Below are 25,996 nucleotides of genomic sequence, written 5' to 3' on the forward strand. Positions count from 1 at the left end.
GACCTCGCTTAAACTGCCCTTTCTGCTCTTTTCTTAACTGGTTGTTGTTGCTGTTGTTTTCTCTCAGAGTTCTTGCTCCTCAGATACACTTTCACTGTGATAGGTTGGGCACTTCATCTGCCAGACTTTCATACCAAAGTTGGTTGCAGCTCAATAGGCAAATGTTCCAAGGGTGTCTCCATCTTCATCTTCTTTCAGTTATGACCCAGGAGAAAATGTACTGGACTCGAAGGAAATATTTTTAAAGAATGTCTGCTTTTTGTTTTGGAACTATAGGACTTTCTGTCATTTTGTTTTTCTCTGCATACACATAGGATAATCATGCAGATCTGAGTCCTTATTTTCTGTTTTCTCCAGAGCCACTAATGTGCAAACCTATTTGCTTCCAGGAAAAAAAATGATCTAAGATTTGCACATAATGCTTGTCCATTTTTCAAATATAGACTGGAAGGGGAGAGATGGGGGGGAGCGTGCTGGTGGCCCAGAGCTGCCTAAGAAAAGTTGGGTCCCACAGAGGAAGAAGAGGTTGCTCCAATCCTATACATTTCCCTGGGTGTAGATTCCACTGAACACAATAAAGCTTCTGATCAAGTATCAAGTTCTACTGAACATTTGGAAACTGTTGTCTTCAGTGTAAAGTATCCCGTTACATAATCTGGAGAGAAATGAATGTGCCTTTGACATGAGACATACCAGCAACTTCGGAGTTGCTGCCAAGGCCTTTGCTTGTTGTGACTTGGCCACATATCAAGCTATTTCTGGATGAGTGGCTTTCTTTTGATTGGCTCCTTCCTTAGCCCTGGAAGCAACAGATAAAAGCCACTCCTCCCCAGACTCTGCAAAGACTTTTCTTTCATCCTGGTTTCCCTTTTCTGCATTTCTTGCCTCTTCTCAACATGGAAATGAGCTTCCTAGTTGTCCTGCTTCGATTATGTGTCCAGTTCCTTGCTCTTCCTATTTACTTGCTGTGGTTCCTGGGTATATGGGATCCCATTTGCAAGAAAGCATTCCCTTATTTTATGGTTTACTTCTCTGTCCACTACAACAGCAAGATGTCTGCCAAGAAGAAAGAACTTTTCAACAACCTCAGTGACTTCGCAAGCCCTTCAGGAGTTCTTACAATTCTGGAGATTGGCACAGGAACTGGGACCAACTTCCAGTTCTACCCAAGAGGATGCAAAGTTATATGCACTGACCCTAATCCCAACTTCAAGAAATTTCTTGACAAGAACCTGTCTGAAAATCCACAGGTAAAGCTGGAGCGTTGCATAGTGACAGGAGCTGAGGATTTGCACCAAATACCAGACGCTTCGGTGGATGTAGTGGTTTGTACTCTGGTGCTGTGCTCTGTGACAAGCATAGAAGGAGTCCTGAGAGAAGTTCTGCGAGTGCTGCGACCAGTAAGTAACTCAAGGAGTGGGGAAAGCTCAGGAATAGTCCAGTGCCTGGGACTGTTCTCAAAGAGGAATCCCAAGGCTGCTGCCAATCTGCAGAAATGAAGCAGTTTGATATCGCTTTAACTGTCATGACTTTAACTGCTATGCAATTCTGGGATTCTTATTTTATGAGATATTTAGCCTTTCCTGTCAGGGAGCTCTGGTGCACCACCAAACTACAAATCCCATAATTCCATAGTATTCAGCCACGGAAGTCAAAGGCTGCAACTACACTGCAGAATCCATGCATTTTGACACCAATTTAACTGCTGTGGCTCAATGCAAAGGAATTCTGAGGTCAGTAGTTTTGTGAGATATTTAGCCTTCTCTGTCAGAGGGCTCTGGTGTCACAACAAAGTTACAAATCCCAGGAATCCATAGGATTAAAGTGTTGTCAAACTGTTTTATTTGTGCATTGTGGCAGCATTGTGGTTTTAGTGGTCAGAGTGTTCGACTTTGACTTGGGAGATCCAGTTGCTAATCCCTCCCCTAGAATTAACTGGGTTATCCTGTCAGCCTCACCTACCTCACAGAGTTGATGTGAGCAGAGAGAAGAGTCCTCTAAGTTACCTTTAGCTCACTGAACAAAAGGAGGGCTATAAAGATAATAAATATATATTTGTCAGTGTTGGCCAGTTGTGTATGTCAGGCACCATGTTGCTTAAGTGTAAACAGTAGGCCATTTTGACCCATGCTTAGGCCCTTTGGTCATGGGATTGGACTGGATCCACCAGATCTGCATCTGGTCTGCTCACTCCCACTCTGATCCTGGCACAGGGCTAATGGCCTGAGTCATCCAAACAAGACAATGCAAGGCCAGGGGGAACAGGGTTCTTTTTGACCATGCAGGCAGCCCCTTAGATTTTAAACATGCCTCTTACTGTTCAGTCCTATACATGCCTACACAGAAGCCCCACTGAATTTATTAGGAAATATTGCTCACAGGAACATGTGTGTATCTTTCCCACTATGTGCATGTATGTCAAGAAGACAGACATTGGCGGGATATAGACCGCCAAATAGTACGTATACAATACGTACTAGGGTTAGGAAGGGGCGGTGCCATCTTTACGTATCGGACGCTGAGCGTCCGTACGTGTTGCAGCCTTTATGACATAGTGAGTGCGCCCCTGGTGCCTCGCTACATCACAAACGCGACTCAAAAAGAAGCTCCATTTTGGAGCTTCTTTTTCGGTCCGCGCGGGAGCCGCGCCGTCTGAAGGCTCCGGCTCCCCCGCGGATCTACCGGCGGCGGCAGACCGCCGCAAAGCGGCGGTCTGTACCCCGCCATTAAGATTTAAATGTTCTTGTAATTGATAGATTGCCTTCATTTAATTAATGCCTCACTTTTACCAGCCTGCACTGCATGTATGTGCATCTCCATGACCTGTGGCCAAATGTGTCCTTATCTGGAAGACATTTTTAGCCCCCTACTCACAATTTTTACCCATAAATATAAATGTATTTGGCAATGGCTTTTTAAAATACTTTAACCTTACTCCTTTTAAAAATACTTTAACTTTAGTCCACAGTGTGGTTCACCACAGCAAATTCCTTGAACACTTTGATTAGCTCATGGTTCAACTGACAAAAGTGCTCGTAGGGATCCTGTCAATTTCTCAATACAAACTGCTTCCTGATGAAGAATTTTTTTAAAAAAAAGTTTAATTGTTACCAGTTTCATTCAGTTTTGCTGTTGCCTTCTCCAGCCTAAGCGAAATGTAATTTCTTTTTCTCAAGACCTTGTGAATTTTACTGTAAAGGCAGAAAGGCAATAAAGAAAAAGCTGATGAGGTTAATAGTCTAGAAATGAAGTTGGTGAGTTTCATCTGGGTTTAGTTGCAGTCTGTGCAAGTGCAATGGAAGAAGATGAGAATTCTCTGAGAAAAGTGGTGAGCACCTTCAGTCTCCATATCCAACAACAAACTAGTTTAAGTCCTCTGTTTCCATAACCTCTGCCATATTGATTTTTGTATGCCCAAAATGTTACCTAAATATCTCTGATAGCAGAAAAATAGTCATAGATGAATTCTGATTTATTTAAAAAGCAAACTAAGTGTGGTATCATAACAGAAATATTTCTCATACATGGATTAAGTTTACCACTACCTACAAGATGATTTAAATCAGCTGTGCTGAAATGTAATTACAGATTCCTGTTTTACAAGAATCTACTGAAGAACATTTAGAAACAAAATTACCTATTAAGAAGTTGAAGTACCATTTTACTGAACAAACAGTTCCAATACATGGCCAAACACTTAACTGAACTTAGTTATTCATTACCTTCAGTGGCATTACCCTCCAAGGGACTTTTAATGCATTTCATCACAGAGATGTACACAGTGATTTCAAAGGTAAAAGAAAACCAAGTCTGACCTCAGTATAAAACCTAAGTTAAACCAAAAAAAAAAAAAAAAAGATGGCCTCAAGTTTTAAAATTGCCCAATACGGTAATGGAATATTTATAATAAGGATGTATGATAGCCAGTACTGTATAGCATAGTGGCTGGAGTGTTGGACTAGGACTCTGGAGACCAGGGTTCGAATCCTGGCTTTGACAAAGAAACCCACTGGGTGGCCTTGGGCAAGGCACACACTCTCAGTCTCATATTTTTAATATTGGAAAGAGACAATTAAAAACCAGAACTTTAAAAACATTAAATGAGCAAGATGTTTTGACTTTTGCCTTCTTCTAATCCTGTAAGGTGGCACTTTAACCTTGTTTTCAGTATTCTTCAGGGAATGATGTTATCCTTTATAATAATAATTATCATTATTTATTTATTTATACCCCGCTCTTCAGCCAAGGCTATCAGAGTGGCTTACAATTTGTAAATTTGACAAATTAGGTTGAGCCCATGTGGTGTCAGGTTCTTATTGCACCCCAGTACCAATCAGGGACAAATCAGAGATGCTGTGAACTTCTGAGTTGAAATGCCTGGCCACTGATTGCTCTACTTTCCTGGTCAGGATTGCAGGCTTGAAGTTCCTGAAGTGTGTACACAGATCTGTGGTTGTTTTGCCCACTTATTACTGACCTCCTGTATCTCTGCATTCACATCAGAACCAGTCAGTTTAAGTCAGAGTGTGAGAGAGATGAATGTTGAAATTAGAAATATGAGTGCGAGATGTGAGTTAGTTAATTAGGAACTGTAACCAAATGTGAGGGTTTCTACTTAGGCACATGAATATACAGCTTGTTGGGGGTAATTGGATTACACATTGTAAACCGCTCAGAGTGCTTAGCCATATAGAAATGTAAAGTGCTATTGCTATTGCTACTTATTCCCAGCCCATTGCCACCAAATGTGAGGACCTCCTCCCATCCCACCACTATGGCATCAAATGTGGTTATGTGGGGACCTTTTCAATGTTCTTTTGGTTGCTTTGTGAGTGCTAGAGAAGAGTGCACCTTTCACCACTGGACACCACCATCCTTTAAAATGTTTGTGTGCACACATATTTATATCCTGTCTCTGCCTGTTTTCTATTGTTTTTGGTGAGTTGAGTCTTATATTCCTTTTTTTGTTGTTCCATTTAAGGTCAACAACATTGTGAGGCACTGATATGCAAGAAACCCAGTAAAACCTTTGATTTTGCAAAGCAATCTCTGAGGCAGCTCATTCAAAGAAACTTCAGACTTTATCACACTGGGAAAATCAGGAGTTTAAACAGTGATTATCCCATAAAGATCACGCAATCGTGATTAACATTTTCACACACATCGTGATTAAAGAGCCATTATTCCAGGAATAAACAGGCAATAGACACCAACAAATCATTTACAGGATTTCTCCATGAATGATTTGTTGCTGTTTATTGCCTGTTTCTTCCTGAGATAATGGCACTTTAATCGCAATGTCATGTGAAAATGTTAATCACGATTGCATGATTTTTACAGGGTAATCACTGATTAAACCCCCGATTTTCCCTGTGTGATAAAGTCCTTAGAAAGTAACATGTATTTTATTCTGTTTTTCCAGGGAGGTGCTTTCTACTTCATGGAACATGTTGCAGGTCCTCCTTCCAGCTGGAGTCTCTTCTGGCAGCAAATCTATGATCCACCTTGGAAAGTTGTGTTTGATGGATGCCACTTGACCAGAGAGACAGGGAAGTACCTGGAAAAGGCTGGGTTTTCAGAGCTGAAGCTACGTCATATGCAGGCCCCTTTAAATTGGAATCCTGTTAGACCACATATCATAGGCTATGCTGTGAAGTAACTATATAACAAAGGCTGTTAAGCAAATTTCCAAATGCTGGGTATAGAAGTGATTTATTGTCTTCTGTACAGGTGTGTGTGTGTAACCTAAATGGGAGAATTTATGGCAATTCAACCTATGACCCATAAACCTCTAACGTAAGTTACAATGAAATACATATGTTCTTCTGTATGTGTTCTTCTTGTGAAATTTTTTATCCCCATCTGTCTGCTCTTTGTTTTTCTTAATCCAGTTGCTTCAGTGCAGATGAAGACATTCTGTTACCAGTATTTGCCATATTCACATCTACATGAAGAGCTCTCAACTCTAATTCTGTTCTCCATGAACTCGCTTGATTCCACTAAGCATTAAATAACAGCCATTGCTTCTTACAGATCCTTTTATCTGTTTGCCATATGACTGGGATATGGTTTATTTTTGTTCAGGGCTGGAAACATATGGCCTTTTAGGTGTAGGAATTAGCAAGACAGTCCAGTGATGAGGGAGGATGGGAATCACTGTTCATCAACATTTGAAAAACTGAAGGTTCTTTTGCCTTCTTTTCTTTTCTTTATTTCCAGTGTATCAGTACTGGATTTCCAAGCAATTGTTTAGAGAGCCAGCATAATGTAGTGGTCTGAGAGTTGGACTAGGATACTGGAAGATTAGGGTTTGAATCCCTGTTGGACCATGGAAACTGAACAAACACAATAGGAGGAAGAAATAGAAGGGAGAAACTAACAATGCACTGAACTGTGATATGTCAAAGGAATAAATGTGTCCAAAAATAAAACCACCACTTTCACACATACACAATACTAAATTGTATTATACAGTAACCACATGGTAGTAATGCTGAAAAACAGTAAATACACATCCAAAGTACCTATGTAAAGCAGCATATCCCAAACTCTACTCACATATTTCCTCATGTTCTAATAATCTCTGCTGCAGTGAAAAGGTTTCTGTAAGGGGAGGCTGGCAAAAGGTTCCACAGATGATAGATTAATGCTCTCTCTGGTCTTCACAGCTATGGTTTTGAACTTTATATCCACATGTCATAGAAGTAGTCGTCTTGCAACCATACAGCATATTGATTGTATAAACTATCGAAGATGAATAGCAAGCAATGATAGCAGGAAAGTGAATAAATAACTATGAGAGAAGATGACTACCTCCAGAGTTTTTTTAGAAGCCATTTCGAAATAATAATAATAATAATAATAATAATAATAATAATAATAATAATAATAGGATTTATTTATATGCCGCCCAATCACTGGGAATCCAGGCGGCTTACAACAGAGGGGATAATAGACAGTTCCCTGCCCTCAGGATTACAATCTAAAAAGACATGACACAAAAGGAGAAGGGAGTGGTGAAGGGGGGGATCAGGTCCAGCATTCTTCTCTCCCTCTGAGGCCTGGACCAAGGCAGATGGACTGGAGGGAGGGCCCTTCTTCTTCAGGCTAGCCCTGATGGAGCTGGGCCTGCCTGGTCATCTCCCTCATAGGTTGAAAGATGACAGTTAAAGAGAGAGGAGCCTCTTTCTTCAGGCTAGCCCTGATGGTGCTGGGCCTGCCTGGTCATCTCCCTCACAGGCCGAAAAATGACAGTTAAGGAGGGAGGAGCCTCTTTCTTCAGGCTAACCCTGGTGGAGCTGGGCCTGCCTGGTCATTTCCCTCACATGCCAAAAAATGACAGTTAAGGAGGGAGGAGCCTTTTTCTTTGGGCTAACCCTGGTGGAGCTGGGCCAGCCTATTTTCTCCCTCCCAGGCCAAAAGATGACAGTTAAGGAGAGAGGAGCCTCTTTCTTCAGGCTAACCCTGCTGGAGCTGGGCCAGTCTATTCTCTCCCTCATAGGCCGAAAGATATATCTTCATCCGTTTTAGTGAACTATATATCCCAGCTAAGTATAGACTCCAGAATTCAATATACAAAATGCCACTTTTTCACAAACTTTCCAAAAACTCTCTCTTGGAATAAACTACTCTCCATTTGATATAATAAGTCTTTTGGATAATACAATTTAGTATTGTTTGCATGTTAAAATGGTAGTTTTATTGTTGGACACATTTATTCTTTTGACATATCACAGTTTAGTGCATTGTCAGTTTCTCCCTTCTATTTTTTCCTAGGCCATGGAAACCCACTGGGTGACCTTGGGTAGGTAATACCCTCTGCCTCAAAAGAAAGCAAAGGTACACACACACACACACACACACACGGACAAATTCCTACAAAAAAATCACACAGAATAGGTTTGCTTTAGATTCGCCATAAATCAGAAATGACTTGACGGCACAACAATTAATTGAATGTTATCAGAATGGATACATAGTTTGATTCAGATTTAGTTATACTTAAACTTATTTGAAATAAATTGGAGGCAAGTAGTTCTGATTAATGTATTCCATTTATTTTAATGAGTGTCCTCCAAGCATTTCTAAGTCCAGATCCAGCCCTTATCTTTATTGATTCCACTTTTAGAAAAAAAATAATATTCATTTGCTATATTTATATACTTTGGGGGTTCTTTTGTTTTTGTGGGAGCTTTATGTTTATGTCAGGGTAGTCGACATTTCATAACAATGGCTTACAATATAAATGATAGCATGTACAAGGCACAGAGTGAAGGGGGGGAAACCCAAGCAGAATCAAGTACCAGATCTTCAGTTCACCCACTCCTGCATACTTTGCATATATTTTTTCCAAAAGTTCTTACTGACATAAAATTCTTTGTAAAACCTGTCCTAAAACCTAGACTCCTTTATTGAAATAAATACAACCACGTTTGTCTGCTGGAAAGTGGTACAGTTCTCTGGATAACCTAATACCACTCCCTCATTCATGAAATAAGTAGTTTCATTGTGAAATGAAATGATATATTATAGGCAGTTGTCATAAGCACAAAGTTCATAAACCGTCTTGTCATATAATGCTGGAGCTTAATCATCCTATCTTTCCCCTGCTGGTAAATTGCTCCTGATGATTTTTTTCCCCCATGCTCTATTTCTATGAAATGTGGACCAAAGACAAATTAGGGAAAAGGCAACGTGTGTATGCATCCAGGGGAAGAACAGAATGCTAACTGCTGGGGGATATTAATTGGCATAGGGTTTGGGGTTTTTTTAAATTGTGTTTACATGCAACAATCATAGTAAATATATTTTAATGTATTTTGATTAAACTGCAAATAAAAATGTTAAACCTTTTAGATTAATGGATATGCTATTATAAAAATGAGATGAAGATTTAATTTTTCAGTATACTAAAATTATTAAATATACTGTATACATTAGATATCTGTGTGATTGTAGGCACTTTTAAGACATGTTGTATTGTGCTAATCGAGGAGTGTATTTCATATGCTATATATAGTTTCATGTGGTTAAAGTGAACATTCGGTAAGATGTTATGTTTTAAAGAGTTTTTTTTCCATTTAAAGTTTTTAATTAAAAACAAATAAAATCTTGGGGCCTCTCCTTTTTGCTCCCCCTGAGCCACTCACACCATATTTTCAGCATTTTAAAAGTATGCAGGCAAACACCACAGCCCATTTCTGCCCAAAGGCAGGTGTTTGGAGAGTTACTACACGTGGGGTATCAGTTGGTGGGGCCCACGCCCGCCTTGTCACATCCCTGTAGAAGTGTTTGGGATTTGGGGGTTTTATTTTTAGCCCCTCTCTGACCCAGGAAGCCTCCTTTTAACCATCCATTAAGAAGCCAACCCCTTCCTCCAGTCCATCTGCCTTGGTCCAGGCCTCGGAGGTGGAGAAGATCTGCTGGACCTGATCCCACTCCTCACCACCACTCCCTTCTCCTTTTGTGTCATGTCTTCTTAGATTGTAAGCCTGAGGGCAGGGAACCGTCTAACTAAAAGATTGTATGTACAGCACTGTGTAAATTTACAGCGCTATATAAATAAAGGTTAATAATAATAACATTTTTGAATATTTGCATATACATAATGAGATATCTTAGAGATGGGACGCAAGTCTAAACATGACATTAGTATGTTTTGATCCCAGCTCAGCCATGGAAACCCACTGGGTGACCTTGGGCAAGTCACCCACTCTCAGCCTCAGAGGTTGGCAATAGCAAAACCCCTCTGAAGAAACCGGCCAAGAAAACCCTACACTAGGTCAGCCTTAAGGTCACCATAAGTTGGAAACAACTTAAAGGCGCGCAACAACAACAACAATACAGTTTATACACACAGCCTGATTGTATACAATAGTTTCAATAATTATGCGTATGAAACAAAGTTTGTGTACATTTAACCATCAGAATGCACAGATGTCACTGTCAGCCACCCGTGAAAAAAGTTTTGGTTTTCAGAATATTACAGAATTCTGGATAAGGGAGGCTCAATCTATATTTCAGAAACTTTAAGCTCCTTATTCCTTTGCATCTTCTGAGCACCAGACCATGGCAAGTCACACTCTCTCAGCCTGAGGGGAAGGCAATGGCAAATCTCCTCTGAACAAATCTTGCCAAGAAAATCCCATGATAACGTTGCTTTAGGGGTCGCCATAAAGTCCAAAAGGACTTGAAGGCACACAACACACATTCACCCATGCTCCATCTTTCCTATAATTTAGGCCCTCACACCTATTTACACACCAATCTTCTTAGTGTTGTTGGATTTCAAAACAACAACATGGGGCAGTCCAGTCATGCAGGGTTGATAATCAAAGGTGCAACTACACTGTGAAGATAACGTAGCTTGATGCCGCTTTATGTGCTGCAGCCCCATCTTATGAAATCCTGGGATTTGTAGTTTTACAAGGCCTTGGCTGCCTAAGAGTGCTGTTGCCTCACAAAACTACAAATCCCAGTCTTATAGGATGGAACCACAGCAGTTAAATTGGTGCCAAACTACATTTATTTTTACAGTGTAGATACACTCCCTAGAAGCAGCAATTAACAAGTTTGTGTTCTGCCTAAATTCCAAATAAAAGTATTAATGTCAGTTAACCCAGGTATGTATTTCTCTGCAAAATTAACATATTGTCTACCTTCATAAATTATATGAGGCACACAATTCTGTCCTTATGAAGGTCGCAGACTCCCATACCAGGGTGACCAGGTGCCATAACCATAGAGGACAACAAGGCAGCGCAAAATGTAGGACATGCAAGAAAAATGTTGGACCTTACAAAATAAAAGCTAAAAAAAACTAATATAAATTCATTCCATACAGTTTATTTACAGCTATATTAGATATACTGCGTTTTATTATGTACTCAACTGTATTTTTCTGATGAACTTATGGCGGGATACAAACTGCCATATAGTATGTATTGTATACGTACTAGGCTTAGGAAGGGGCGGTGCTTCCGCACCCCCAACCCTAGTACGTATACAATACGTACAAGATGGCGGCGCCCCTTCCACATGGGCGCTGCCATCTTTACGTACTGGACGCATAGCGTCCAGACGTGTCACGGCGCCTATGACGTCGCAAATGTGCCAGCGGCGCCTCGCAACGTCATCAGTGCGCCGCGGAAAGAAGCTCCGAAATGGAGCTTCTTTTTTGCTCCGCGCGGGAGCCTCGCGGTTTGGCTGCTGCGGCTCCCGCGTGGAGCAAATGGCGCCGGCGGGGGAACGCCGCAAAGCGGCGGTTTGTATCCCGCCTATCTTTGTTAAAAAGGTCCTGTTTGCTTAAAGAACTGGGCAAGACAAATGCTTAAAATGGCACTTGACTATCAATGAACCCTTAACTGCATCTACATTTAAATTATTCCTTTCATTTGTCCATTGTGCTTAAATTATGGGGGAAACCCCTTTCAACATTTGCAGTGTCCTCAAGTAGCCCATTGCCTAACATGTTTGCTGTGGTTTTCCCCTCAGAGAAACAAACGCACCCCTGAGCTCTGAGGGAAAATTCTCCTCTGCTACTGAAAAAAATTACTTTAGACAGCTCCATCTTATTCCCCTATTTGCAATGAGGACAGGCTGCCAAGCAGAGAAATTTCTGGAAGGGGAATAGCAAACACAGTGCAGTGGTCCCCAAACTTTGCCCTTTGAGAGATTTTGGACTTCAGCTCCCAGAAGCCTCAGCCACATTGGCCAATAGTCTGGATTCTGGGAGCTGAAATCCAAAATCTCTTAAAGGGCACCATTTGTGGACCACTGAGAGATCTTGTAGCATTTTTGAGACTAACTGAAAGGAAGAAGCTGGCAGCATGAGTTTACATAAGCTTCAGTCTACTTCCTCAGATGCTTTTGCCTATGAAGGCTCATGCTGCCAACTTCTTTCTTTCAGTGTTTATCACACGAAGGAGATTTGGAGTTTATCCTGTGAATATCCTGGAAAAATTGTGTAATTATGCATAACGATTTCACACGAGATTGCACAAACCGCGCCATTAAATTGGTCACAAAGAAGCACTAATGCACATCTTTTTACTTTTTGGATTTCAGTGACAATGCATTTCTGATATAACTTTATATATGCAATTGCATGTGATAATCATCTGTGCAATTACTTGCTATTTCTGCTTCATTTGCGGGATGCTTTAAATGCGCTTTAATCTCTCTTTAATGCCGAAATTGGCCCTGGGGTGATAAACTCAAGTTAGTTTCAAAGGTGCTACAAGACCTCCTACATACTTATTCCACAGAATAACATGGCTATATCTTTAAATTCCAGCAAACATGTTACTCAATTGGCTCCTTAGGTCCAAAACACACTGCAGAAATAATCCAGTTTAAGACTGCTTTAACTTAGTGCTAGGGAATATTGGGAATTGCAGTTTATTGTGGCACCAGAGTTCTCTCTGACAGAGAAGGCTCAATGTCTCACAAAAGTAGAGTTCACAGAATTCCCTAGCATTGAGCCAGGGCAGTTAAAGTGGTGTCAAACTGGTTTATTTCTCCAATGTCTTTTGGGTCTATTAGGTCCAAAACACACTGGGGAGAGGGAATCCAGTTTGAGACTTTAACCGCCCTGGCTCAATGCTAGGGAATTCTGGGTGCTGTAGTTTTGTGAGACATTTAACCTTCTCTGTCGGGGCCACAATAAACTACAATTCCCAGGATTCCCTAGCAGCGAGAAAGGGCAGTTAAAGCGGTGTCAGAGACTGGATTATTATTTCTCCAGACAGGCCTAATATAGTCATGCTCAAAATGGGAGGACGTTTTGGAAGTGGACAGAAGGTAGAAATGTAAGGCAGGTGGTGGAAAAGGGGGACGTCAGGCAACCTTGTGCCAACCCCCAAATGCAGGACATGTGTGTGAGAGGGAGAAGATGGCTCCCCCTCAATCAGGTAATAACAGCCATGTACTGTATGTTAAAGAAAAACCCCGCCCCCTCCTTCCTCCCCCCCCCCCCCCCCCCCTGCCGCCACTCTCCAGGGTCACGTGACCCCCTCCGCGCGCCACTCCCGCCTCAGCAGAGACTGAGAGCGAGGCCGCCATTTTGTCTCCCGCTCAGGCGATGCGTCGCTCTTGGCTTCCCGCCGCCGCGCTGCTGGCGTTTCTGGGCGGAGCGTCGCCCAAGGCCCCCGCCGTTAAAGACCCCGGCGCGGGTGAGCCCCGGCTTCCCGTCCCTTCGTGGGAGGCGGCGAAGGGGGCCTGGTTCTGGTGGCTCACCACCAGGAAGGGAGCGTGCTTATGTCGGGCGGGAAGGGAATGGCTGCCAAGAATCATTGAAGTCCAACCCCCTTCTTCTGCCATGCAGGAACTCTCAGTCAAAGCATCCCCTTTGACAGATGGCCATCCAGCCTCTGCTTAAAGGCCTCCAAGGAGGGAGAATGGGAACGCTTTCCAGCAAGGAATGGAGGCTTTCCAGCAAGGAATGGGGGGCGACTAAAATACGCCTCCTTTAAGCGCTGGACACGGGAAATAACCCGGTTTGGCACAGCTTTAATTGCCTTTGCTCAAAGCTATGGAATTCTGGGAGTTGGAGTTTGTTGTGCTTAAGGAAGGACGGCCCCACAACATACTCCAACTCCCAGAAGTCCATAGCCTTGAACCAAGGCAGTTAAAGCGGTGCCAAACGGTTATTTCCCCAGTGAGGATGCAGCGACGATTCTGGAGACCAGGGTTCAAATCCCCGCTTGCTCATCCATGGATGCCCACCGGGTGGCCTTGGGAGAGGCACACTCTCTCAGCCCCAGGAATCCTCATGATGCTGACGTCATCACTGGGAAATTGATTAAGAAAGGCACCATTTCCCCTTATATGTATATACATACATGTGTGTGTGTAATTTTTATTAGAGCAATTTTCTTGTCGTTAACTTTAAAGATATAACACATTACATAAATCATAGCACATAAAAAATCCAGAAAAACACAAAGGGGAATACTGTGTGTGTATATATATATATATATATATGATTTATAGATGCTAGATAGATATATGATTATATATGATAGATATATGAGATACATATATATATATACACACACACACTCATCCCTCCATAGTTGCAGCTTTGATATTTGCAGATTCAGTTATCCACGATTTGATTAATATGTTCTGTCTAGGAATATCTGAGTCCTCCAGTTCAACTCTATGGTCAACTTTAACCAACAGTTGCACTGAAGGGCCTAGAGATTCCTAGAGAGATCACTCTACTAGGCCTCCAGTGCAGTTCTATGGTCAGTGTCTGTCGGACGTTGGCCACAGACATTGCACTGGAGGACCTAGAGATTTCTAGAGAGGTGTCCTCTCCAGTAAAAACATGGTGTTTTTGTTGTTTGCCATTTTTCCTTATTCACGGGGGTCCTGTGCCCCTAACCCTAGTCAATATGGACAAATGTATGTATGTATGTGTACACACACACATCATAAAACACATCTCAAATACAATCTTGTAATCGTCTTACAGTCATTTCTAGCTATTTCTTTTAACAATTTTGACAAATGAAGCATTCAAACATATACAGTAGCCCCTCAGTTTTCATGGGGGCTCCGTTCCGGACCCCACCTGCAAAAACGTAAAATCACCAGTATTCAAGCCCCATTGGCTTGAATGGTTGTGGACTCCCCATTTTGTCCCCCTCCGTTTGCTAAACATGAACAAACTAGGGATGCAGATTTGAAGTCCGTGAAAATGGAGGGGTGACTGTACTACATTCCTTCCTTCATCCAGCATTAAACTAATACTAGTCACTTCCTTATCTACAACTAATTGTAATTGTATCTACATCCATGCTTTGATATATTGTCTATCCCCTTTCAAAAAATATTAACACAGACACCATTTGCTTTACACACAATCATTTTTATTAGAGTAATTTTCATATCATTAACATTAAAGACATAACACATTACGTAAATCATAGAACATAAAAGAAACCAAAAAACAGCCCAAAAATCAAATAATATATATATATATATATATATATACACACACACACACACACACACACATATAAAGTGCGCCTGCGTCATATGATGATGCATTATATGCTGCTTTTAGCATATGCTGAAAACAGTGTTGCTTCTTCTGGCACCATGCGGCAGAAGAAACAATGGTGTGTGCACCCATGGTGCGCGCACACCGCTGAGCATACACTTTGTTTTATGCAGGGGGTCCAAAACGGATTCCCCGCATAAAACAAGGCCACACTGTATGTATATCATAAAATGTGTCTCAAATACAATCTTGTAATCATCTTACAGTCATTTCTAGCTATTTCTTTAACAATTTTGACAAATTAAGCATTCAAACATACACTACATTCCTTCTTTCATCCAACATTAAACTAACACTCTCTAATCCCTTACCTACAACTAACTAATTGTATCTTTAGCCATGCTTTCATATATTGTCTTCTCTCCATTCAAAAAAAGATTACATGGACACCATTCCCTGGGCTGTGAGGACCAGATATCACTGTCTAGTTACGTTTTCTCGTTAATTACACTGAGGTGATTTATTTGCTCCTCAACTCTCTAAATTAGTTAACAGTTGGGATTAGAATATACTGGCTCCTTTTTGTGCTCTGTAGAGGCCAAATCGGTGCTGGGGCGTGCATTTGCTGCGGCACTGATCCGGGGCAGAAAGGGGCGGCGTCTTGCCACCGCTTCCTGCCCATCTGTCCAGGGCCTCAGTTATGCACTGTTTTGCATTTACTTTGAGCCCACAGTTTTACACGTTTTTCAAGAAAATGGCTAAGTGCAGAATTTTAGCATGTATGCCTATATTTTAGCATATTAGCAATTTGTGCTCTTCCTCAATCGGGTCTTATTTCACATGGACAGTGTGATATTTATTTTTATTAATTGTAAAATACAGCACTATAAAACATAGCACTATACATGAAAACATAAAGATCATAACCATTTAACTGTACAATATGGAGATGTTGTATTGGACTGGACAAAGCTTCACCACAGTCCTGTAATGTAATCTGCAATTAACATTGCAGATATAGGTTGGATGGGAAGTGAGTGCTGGGCTTAGAAGTATTTTGTAGTATAGATTTGTGTATGGGGATATAAAAGAGATAATGGTAGTCAAGTTTCCTGGTGTTTTATTTGAGAGGTTTTTTGTTTTAAGAACTGCTGAATATGAAATATTTGAACTTTTACCTTATCTCTGTATTTGTGTTCAAAATTTTTCCTACCTCACTTTCTCAACCTTTTACCTGTTCCTTCTTTGTGGGAAAACAGTTTTTAAAAAACAGCTTGCAGTGCCAAAAGTACCTGTTTAACACTTTTGCTCTGATTAATGTAAAACCTCTTACAAACATTGGCGGGATACAGACGGGCAAAAAGGGGTGTGTTCATGACGTCATTTTATTTATTTATTTATTTAGGTATTTATATCCCGCCCTTCAGCCCTAATGGCTCTCAGAGCGGCTTACAATAATATTTTTAATCAGACAGTTCCCTGCCCTCAGGCTTACAATCTAAAAGACATGAAACAAAAGGAGAAGGGAGTGATGGAGGGAAAGGGGATGAGGTCCAGTGGTTCTTCTCTCCCTCTGAGGCCTGGACCAAGGCAGATGGACTGGAGGGAGGGCTCTTCCTTCTTCCAGGCTAGTCCTGATGGAGCTGGACCTGCCTGGTGAACTCCATCTCAGGCCAGTGGATGGCTGTTATGGAGGGCTGAGTCTCCTGCCTCTCAGGCCGGTGGATGGCTGTTATGGAGGGCGGAGTCTCCTGCCTCTCAGGCCGGTGGATGGCTGCCTCTCAGCCCTTACCTGAATGCCGCCATGAACACGCCCCCCGCACGCCCCAAGTGGGAAGAAGCGGCATTAAAAAGGTGCTGCTTTTCCCCGCTTCTTTTCTATATACCCCGTCTGTAAGCTGCTGCACCGGTATGCCAGAATTGCTACGCCACTAATTTAAGTTGCCCATTTAAAAGCTCTCTCTGCTGCGTCGCATAATGAGTCGGGGTCCTGGAACATGCGCAGTTTGCAGTCAGGCTTTAATTGCAGCGTCAGCTGCCATGCAGGTGTGGAAGCTGCGGCACAGCTGCAGCGCATTTTAAGACTCATAACCCTAACCCTAGAGCTGCATGTACGCATGCGCTGCTAGAGTCGTGGAAAGTTTGGAATTTAAAGTGCACCCCTACACACATTCCTGCGCCATTTTCACCTAACAATAAAAAAACGCTAAAACTTTAAATATTTACATATGTACAAGGGAGGTGATGGGGGATGGCAGGGGGACAGCGGTGGCAGCAGCGACAGCTGTGGCTCTGCATTGCAGATTCAGCAAGAGTGCAGGGACCAAAGGAGAGGAGGCATCCATGATGCTGGTGACACTGGCAACGTGCAAGCGGACAAGGATGCCAACACCAGCTGATCACCAGCTGGCAGGAGACCACCTTTGTTCTTGGCCAGGGCGGGGGAAAAAGTTTAAAGGGGCTTGGGTGCTTTAAATCTGCACATATGCTTTCTGCCGCTGGTGCTGAGCGCCGCAGCTGCGCAGCTGTGCATCCGCCAGCTGGCAAAAGAAAAAAAAAGCCCCGTTTTTGGCCACCCATGAGGAAACTGCCTCTCTCTTTGCAGCGTCCTCCGAGGCGGCGGTTTGGAAACTGCGGGTCAGAAACGGCCCCAGGTGAGGCATCTTCACTGCCCCCCATGTGGAAGCCCCATACACCTGAGCCACGCCCCCGGGGCGGGCGGTCTAGAGGCTCCGTATTCAGCAGAATACACCTCCAAGACGTCTTCCCCTGCCCATCTGTATTCCGCCTTTGCTAAACAAAATGAATATAAGTTGAGTTTAAGCCTTGGTGTTCTTAAGTAGTGCTAAAAAGGACACTGCTGAACTTCTATTCTCTGAAATAAGCATTTTAATACAGTATTTGCAGGGAGGTCCATGAGGGAAAAACACAAAATGATAAATACTTCATAACAAAGTGAACGATTTTTTTTGGCATATCATACACCTTGTTGCCCAAGAATTTTGGGACCTGAATTCATCTTAAGAATGATGTCAGTTTCTCCCACATTGATTGTCTTTTGGAATTTCAGCATCCATTAAATCCTCTGTTGGCCACTTTTTGGATTTCATGGATTCTGTGACAGCCATGAGTACCTACGGTATTTCATTTAAGATTGTTTCTGTGTAAGGCACATGCTTGATTTGGTATGTGTGTTGTAATTGGGGGAGTTTGCCATAACTTGTTATGGACAAATGAGACTTGCTTTACTTTTATTTATTAAAATAGTTATATCCCACCCTATATCTCAGGATTTTAGACTTGCTGGAACATCTAACGTTGACAGAGGTGATGATAATGATGATGATTTGCTCAGTGTTTTAGTACTGCCTGCAGGGAGCAACTGTGATATCTGCACCAAGTCAATATTTTGACTTGGCACTATGGCTATCACATCCTTTCCAGGGCACAAAAAGGCCAGATCAGGACCAGAAAGGCCGGATTGGGGCTGCGGTGACCGGATGAAGAAGGGGCAGTTGGAGGCCACCCCATTAAAAACCAATCTTTTCTGGCAGGCTTATCCAGATTATTTTAAACTGTACTTTTTAAATGATGAATTTTAAATGTGGATTGTATGATAACGCATGTGTCTTGTCTGTTCTTTTGATATGTATTTTAACTGATGTTGTATTTTAGTTGATGTTATATATTTGTTCATCTGTTTATCCTCACCTCAATCCATGGGGAGAGACAGGTAAGAAATAATAATTATAATTTGCAAATTTACGGAAAGCTTTTACTGAATTAAGATTAAATATGATGGATACAGCATATAGAGACGGAAGATACAGAGGTATTCCAGCAAAAGAACGTACTTGTGTATATGGTTGTCAAGAGGTAGAGGACCTTGTTCATTACATGTTATTTTGTCCTCTCTACCAAGAACCAAGAGAAAGGTTCATTACACCTATAATAGAAACCAGCCCCAGTCAACACCCACAGGATACGATCTTTCATCTTTTACTGCACCTGAATGTAACCTGGAAAGTAGCTTTGTTTGCCTTAACAGCTAAAAAAATCAGGAATAAGTATATAAAAGGGATAGCCATAAACTGTAAAGGCGATGACTATGATAAAAATTTTAATGTGCATAATGACAATTGTTGTCTGTTTGTTTAGAAATTCTGTACCAGATACGAGATACCTGCATTACAGATATAATTTACATGTATTTTTATACTGTTATATTGTTATATGTATTGTTGTATTGTTGTGCTGTGCAATGACCTTTGGTCAAAAGCAATAAAATTTGATTGATTAATTGATAATGTCAGTTATAATGTAAATTATAGTTATAATAGCATTGCCTCGTTAATCCTTGACTCAGACAAGCTAGTAAATATTTTTTGTACAGTTTCTGCAGCAGGGGCTGGTGATTCTGAGTTTTTGTGAGTCATTCAACCTTTTTTGTCTCTCCAGCAAGATGAAGATCTGCTACATAAACTGATCAGTAAAATGATGACATTGCTGAACATCTACTTTAAATAGGTTGTTTCAGACTGTTGGATCTTTTATAGATTGCTTATAAGGACTGCATCTCACCAGTGTAACTCTTTTGATTTCTAGAGTGTGGAAAAAGGCCTGTTATGAATGAGTTAGAAGTCGGAAATCGGATTATCGGTGGACGTGATGCCCAGCTCGGGGCATGGCCATGGCAAGTTAGTCTTCAGATTTGCCATCCTCATATAAGAGAATATCGTCATGTTTGTGGTGGTTCTTTAATAAATAACAACTTGGTACTGACAGCAGCACATTGCATTAAAAATTATAGGTATGTATCACTTTTAAATCTTTCAGTGTTATACCTACAGCAAGGGAGTGCAGTATAGTGGGCCCTTGGTATCTGCTGGAGTTTGGTTCCCAGATTTGCCATGAATACCAATATGCATGGATGTGCAAGTCCCATTATATATTTTCAAGCTGTGGATGGTTGAATCTGTGGATGCATAATCTGTGGACACAGAGGGACAACTGTTGTTTTAAGTTGTTTTATTAAGAGTTTTAAAAAATATTTTAATAGTATTTTATTCTTTGAATGAAGTTGACTTGTTTTAATATTGCAAATAGTTTAAATCTATTTTAATGCCCCATTTCTGTATGTTTTTGATTGGTTGTTCTGTTACCTTGTGAGCCGCATTGAGTCCCAATATTGGGGGGAGGGCGGTATCAATAAATAAAATGATGACAATGATGGAGCTGTACAGATGGGAGGTATGCAGCCGCCCCTTTACTGGCCGGATCATGGCCATGGCAACAGCACACCGCAGCCCCGATCCGGCCTCCAGAGAGTGCAAAAAGGAGCTGCAAAAAGCGACTCCCTTTTGTGCCCTTTAAAGGGTGCCATAACCATAGTGGTGTGGCTTTGTGACATCCCTTCGGTGCTGCATCATGTGGATGCAGCACCTGAGGGGCGTCATGATTAGGGTTGTCATAATTCTCTACTAAAAACCGGGACAAAATGTAGGACAAAATTTGGACCAAAATGTAGGACAATTGTAGGATAAAATTTAGCCCAAAATGTAGGACATTTAAGGCCCTCCATTTTTCTTAAATGTCCTACATTTGGGCTAAATTTTATCCTATTTTGTCCTACATTTTGTCCCGGTTTTTAGTAGAGAATTATGGCAACCCTAATCATGATGGCACACACCATCTAGAAGGGCACACGTCATCATGATGCCTTGGGGACTGGGTTAGGGAAGGCAGCATGTGGAAGCTGAGTCCTAACCCCAGCCACAGGCCAATGTGAGCCATATGTTTTCATCCAGAAAAAGCAGTGATTGAATTTTGTACTTAGAGTTTAATACCATCTGTCTGCTGTGTGCCGGTTGCAGTTTGCTTATGTTAATTATGTTAATGTTAATTTTGTTATGGAAGAGTGAAATTAAGATGATTAAAACTATAACTAATGAGTTACAGGGTGTGTAGTATATACAGTAAAATTAAAAGAAGATGAATTGCATCTTATCAGGATTGTTTTCACACTTCTTGAAAGGAATTTGGGGTAGCATACATAATCCGATACCATCCTCTTTTATATTCGTAATAGCGATTCTGTAGTATTTGCTGACTCTGCAGAAGATTTTATTCTGTCCTAGGGACCCAGACATATGGAGAGCTGTGATTGGCTTGCATCATCTTTATAAGGATAATTCTTACACTGTAAAGCGCCAAGTCAAAGCTATTTTGATCCATTCTGATTTTCAACTTGGAACCTATGACAATGATGTTGCCTTGTTTAAACTAGTCACATTTGTCAAGTACAATCCCTATATTCAGCCCATCTGCTTACCTGAAACTTCTCTCCTCAGTGATGAGACCCCATGTTACATAAGTGGATGGGGAAAAACAAAGGAGAATGGTAAATCTTTTATTTTCCCTTTATTGGTAAGAGAGAATTTGTGATCTAAGGCTGTAGTCCTAGGGACAGATGAGAATAAGTCCCACTGAATTAAGTAGTGTCTCCTGAATAGAGTTGGTTTCTAAGAAAACCTATTTGCTATATATGCATTGGGGGCTATTTCATATATTGAGAAAAAGAAAACAATTTGCCAGTAAATGAAGAATTAGTAGGGAGCAGAAAATTAAACAATATAAAGTATGAAATTATTCTCATATTATTTTTCTTACCACTGCCATTGTTTAATGACAGTCAGCGGCAGCAATTTTATTATCAAAGACATTTGTCTGTCTCCAGCAGTCATGTAATGCTCCATCTTGTTCAGGTTCATTATGGACCTGACACAACATGAACAAACTGGGTAGACTGTCTTTAGGGCAGAGTGGGCTTAATGTGGTTTTTAAAGGCTGTTTTTGAGACTCTTCCAGACTCTTTGGACTGCTCTCCCCGATGGGAGGTTGCTCTAGGAGCCACAGTTCATCTTTTAACTGATTTTTGAGCAGAGAGCTTTAGCTTTAAATTCTGTTTTTCAATAAATAAATGCTGCTAATACAGGGCATCGTGACATATGCACAGCTCTTTCTATACAACTTAGAGTTTTATTTTGATATGGAATTAGGAGTTCCACCCAAGAATCCTCTTCCATTATTCTCACAGAAGAAAAGATACATTAAATGGACCAAGGGTTTAAAAAACAGTCAATGTAGATGTACAGAGTCTTAGCTTAATTCCAAAGGTTTGTATCCTTATATTGTCATGACCAGAATGTTTGTCATACCTTCTGCCTTTACTTGAGAAGAAACCTGACAGTGCATTAAAACTTCCTTCAAAATTTTAGAGATCTGAATTAGAGAGCAGACAGTATACATTTGTGTACATATTCCATTTTGTTGAGATTGCCAGGTGTTGTTGCAATAGCCTGTCATTGGCCTGTTACAGACTGCCAAAATAAAGCTGCTTCGGGTCTCTTTGGAGGTATGCTATTTAAATGATGTATGCATCCTAAGAATCCGGAAGCTGCACCAAAAGCTGTAATCCGGTGCTTAGGAATGGAGTGTGGCTTTGGCGCGACCTCCGGACTCTTAGGACCCATGCGTCATTTAAATAGGATACCTCCAAAGAGACCAGAAGCAGCTTCATTTTGGCAATCTGTAACAGGCCTATGTCTCTTTTTTCACATATGGGTTTTGTGCCTGCAAATTACATCACTTGGAAAGAGTGCAAAGTGGAGCAGTGGAGCTAGGATCCTGCTCTTCCCCCAAGTGCATATGTATGTCATATTCAGGAAATCACATCTTGGTTGGTTAGTTGATTTAACTGTCATGCTTGGTGACATCATAGGGAACATTCTTTGTCACATCTCTGAGAAGAAATTGGTTACTGGGGTTTCTTACCTTTTCTTCCTTTATTATTTTCATTTACTTTATTTTTTCACTTTTCAGTTTTGTTTCTCCATTACACAATTTTAATTTCCTCCAAGTTCATGTTTCTAAAGGCCCCTTGGTAATTGCCCCATTTTCTGCCTGATTTGACATGCTTTTGACATGCTGAAGGCAGCAAAGTTTTGACCTGTGTGAGGTCTGTCAGTCTGTCTCTCTGTCTCTCTCCTGTCTCTCTCTCTGTGATCACTGTGGCAGTCAAAAGCAATTCCCCAGCTTAGAACACCAATGGGTTCAGTTCAGAGTTCTCCTTAAATAATTCAGGTTAGGCGTGGGCCTATACAAGATCTTGAGCAAGCACAAGATCCATAAACATAACCCCTTGAAGAAACAACCTGACCATTCAACTTTTGGGAAAGAGGTATAGGTATGTTTCCACTTTCTCCAAATATCAATTAAGTGACATACTTTACCTATTGATGCCAAAAATTTATACGAGAAAAGCGAATTTGCATTATCTTGCATTTCATTAATAAAAAGTAATTCCCTAGAGATGGGAGATGCAGTTCAGTCCATAAAATTACCTAGCTAGGACATATTGTAACCAACCCCCACGAACCCGTATATTATGAGACAAACAAAAATAAACATTCTTCCAGCTTTGTCATTTTTTTTTATTATTATTATTATAGGTCAAGGTGAACATATATTACAAGAAGCTCAGGTTGATATTATTCCATTAAGTATTTGTAACAAATTTGATTGGTATGGAGGAGCAATATCATGGAATATGATTTGTGCTGGTTCTGAAAGTGGAAAGGTTGATAGCTGTCAGGTAAAAGTGGGATAATCCTATTTTAAAACACATGGCAAAAATATCCTATCATGTGGTTTCTTATTTACACTTTGTTAACTAATAGTAAGACAACTTTGTAGCACAAAAGTAATGAATTGGTTTGGGAATGACTCCTAGAAGTGTCACATTAAAATTCAAGGAATTCGTAACCTGGGTAATTCGTATCCCGGGGTACCACTGCTTGTAAGAAAAGGGACAAAGGTGCCGCAGCTGTGCTAACTATTTTGTGTTTTTTTCCCTGTGTTATGTGTGTGTTTATGTGTGCGTGCATGTGTTTGGGTGGGGGAGGGGGTTTGCATTGTATTTTATATTGTATATTATTTGAATAGTTATATATGTTTTATTCTGCAATTGGAAAGCACCATGTACACGGATAGTGCTATATAAATAAACAGTAATAATAATAGATTTCATCTTCTTAAAGAAAACAACTGTAATCCTGTTTTTCATTCAGACCCCATGGGGCAACAATGTGAAGCTTATGAATCCAGAAATATTCCTGTTTTGCCAACAATATTGAAACATTCTGATAAGGTTTAGAAATAATTACTTGAATCACTAGAAATTTAAATGATTCATACCTGTGACCAGCCTGATAGAATTTCCTCTCTATATGAATGCTTTTATCATGTTTAGCACCATGTTTCAGTCGACTCTGATGCTCAGTAATTCTGGATTTCAAATTTCTAGAACACTTTCCCACATGAAGCTTGTTGCGGGGACGAATTAGGACATATATGACATTACTAGTTAGACAGTAGATATGTTCTTAATCTAAATTTCTCACCAACTATGGGTCAGTAAAACTGTGTGTTCTTAAGGATAAACTGCAACATGAACCATGCCCATGGAAGAAGTGTCCCAGTGAATCAGAAGATTTAGGAGAACTTGGGTTAAGAATGTCAGAATGAACTAACCTGTCTTTAAAATTGTTTGTTGTGATAGTAAGATATTGTGAGGAAAATCTCACAGCCCTCAGGACCTGGAACCAAATGTGGATGTTTTTGTATCCTCTTGATGTGGTAAGACAAAGGAGAAAAGGTTAATGACCACCATATATTGTTCTTAGATATTTTATATTTAGGAGTGAAAAGATTCTGGCATTTTACTCTTTGTGCGCTCTGCAGGAATGGCTGATAACCCATTGAGGATAAGCTCTGAAATTCTCATCAGTATAGGTCGCCTATCCTATAACCTATGATGCTATGGTTCACAACTTCACCGTTCATAAACTGTTCTTAATTTTCAGTATAGTTTCAGTACAATAGTGAAAATTAAGAATGTTCTATGAGCTTTTTATGACATAATTTCTACATTGTTCATTGTGTCCCTGTCCACTGTTATTTAGTAGAAAACATTATAGCCAGTTCTTTCCACTAAGAAGTGAGCTGTTGTGCTTCCATATGAAGAGATTACTTGGAAATAGAGGGTGTTTTTAACACCTGTGTATAGTGGCTTGCTGATAGCCAAGACTAGATGGATCATGTTTTCTAGAGTCTGTAACTTGATTTTTAGAGTATGTTTAAGATGTCTAGGACAATCTCTAGTTGCAACCCAGATAGTAGCCATGAATAAATTTTGGAAATGACCTGTTTTCCAGCCAACTAAAGTAAGATTGCCCAATTCAAGATGGCCACATTCTTCCATATTTTCAAACAATGCTTAAAATGTATTTTTTTTTCATATTCCAGGGTGATAGTGGTGGTCCTCTGGTGTGCTATTTTCCAAATGTCACCAAGTATTATCTGATAGGAATCACCAGCGCTGGCATTGGCTGTGGCAGACCAAAATATCCAGGCCTATATGTACGTACCGTGAAGTACAGAAGTTGGATAGATTCACATCTGCTTAACAAAACCATCAGTGTGAGCATCCAGTTTGTTCTGCTTTTTTTGATAGCTGGGAGGATGATGTTACATACTATTCTCTGAAGAGGCAAAATTTCCTTTCATTACACTTGAGTCATCGTGATTTTTTTAAACCTTTTTTGCAAATGTTATCTTCAGCACAAGTAATTAAATTAGATCCAGGCTACATTAGTTAGTCATGACTTCCTTAAGTCCTGATTTCAGCAGTAACTGTGTACTCTAATGTGTTCTGATTCTACTCATTATTTTTAATAAACATTTTCTATTATATTACCATCCCTAAAGATTCAGATACTTTATATATAACTTAAAACTGCAAACACAAAAGATATTTTTCAAATGTATGTAGGATTAATGGGCTGCAGATCATAATTATCATTCTTCAAAATGGACTAAAAAAACAGAAACTGAAAACAATACAGTATAACTAATAATAATAATATT

At 40.6% G+C, this 25,996-nt stretch overlaps 2 protein-coding genes across 7 annotated transcripts; both read left to right on the plus strand.

The window, feature by feature from the left end:
- Window positions 1-804: 804 nt before the first annotated feature.
- METTL7A (methyltransferase like 7A) lies at window positions 805-6,850 on the plus strand. 4 transcript variants are annotated; one of them, XR_006102115.1, is made up of 4 exons: window positions 805-1,400; window positions 5,423-5,549; window positions 5,731-5,796; window positions 5,892-6,850. XR_006102115.1 is itself a non-coding variant. In XM_042451224.1 (3 exons), exons 1-3 carry the CDS (start codon window positions 897-899, stop codon window positions 5,742-5,744), a joined length of 645 nt encoding a protein of 214 aa, XP_042307158.1. In that variant the 5' UTR covers window positions 805-896; the 3' UTR covers window positions 5,745-5,830. The 4 variants fall into 4 exon arrangements, 2 of the variants coding, with proteins under 2 accessions (XP_042307158.1, XP_042307157.1); XM_042451224.1 differs by lacking the exon at window positions 5,892-6,850 and having other exon boundaries at window positions 5,731-5,830; XR_006102114.1 differs by having other exon boundaries at window positions 810-1,400; window positions 5,423-5,796.
- A 5,924-nt stretch (window positions 6,851-12,774) lies between these two features.
- On the plus strand, window positions 12,775-25,830 carry LOC121922167 (transmembrane protease serine 12-like). Of its 3 annotated transcripts, none has more exons than XM_042451221.1 (5): window positions 12,775-12,911; window positions 19,616-19,820; window positions 21,148-21,410; window positions 23,521-23,663; window positions 25,376-25,830. In XM_042451221.1, the coding sequence occupies exons 1-5, from the start codon at window positions 12,893-12,895 to the stop codon at window positions 25,613-25,615; spliced, it is 870 nt and encodes a 289-aa protein (XP_042307155.1). In that variant the 5' UTR covers window positions 12,775-12,892; the 3' UTR covers window positions 25,616-25,830. The 3 variants fall into 3 exon arrangements, with proteins under 3 accessions (XP_042307155.1, XP_042307154.1, XP_042307156.1); XM_042451220.1 differs by lacking the exon at window positions 12,775-12,911 and adding an exon at window positions 13,039-13,172; XM_042451222.1 differs by lacking the exons at window positions 12,775-12,911; window positions 23,521-23,663 and adding an exon at window positions 13,039-13,172 and having other exon boundaries at window positions 25,376-25,513.
- The last annotated feature ends 166 nt before the right edge of the window (window positions 25,831-25,996 follow it).

This window comes from Sceloporus undulatus, chromosome 2, assembly GCF_019175285.1.
Source record: "Sceloporus undulatus isolate JIND9_A2432 ecotype Alabama chromosome 2, SceUnd_v1.1, whole genome shotgun sequence".
NCBI lineage: Eukaryota > Metazoa > Chordata > Lepidosauria > Squamata > Phrynosomatidae > Sceloporus > Sceloporus undulatus.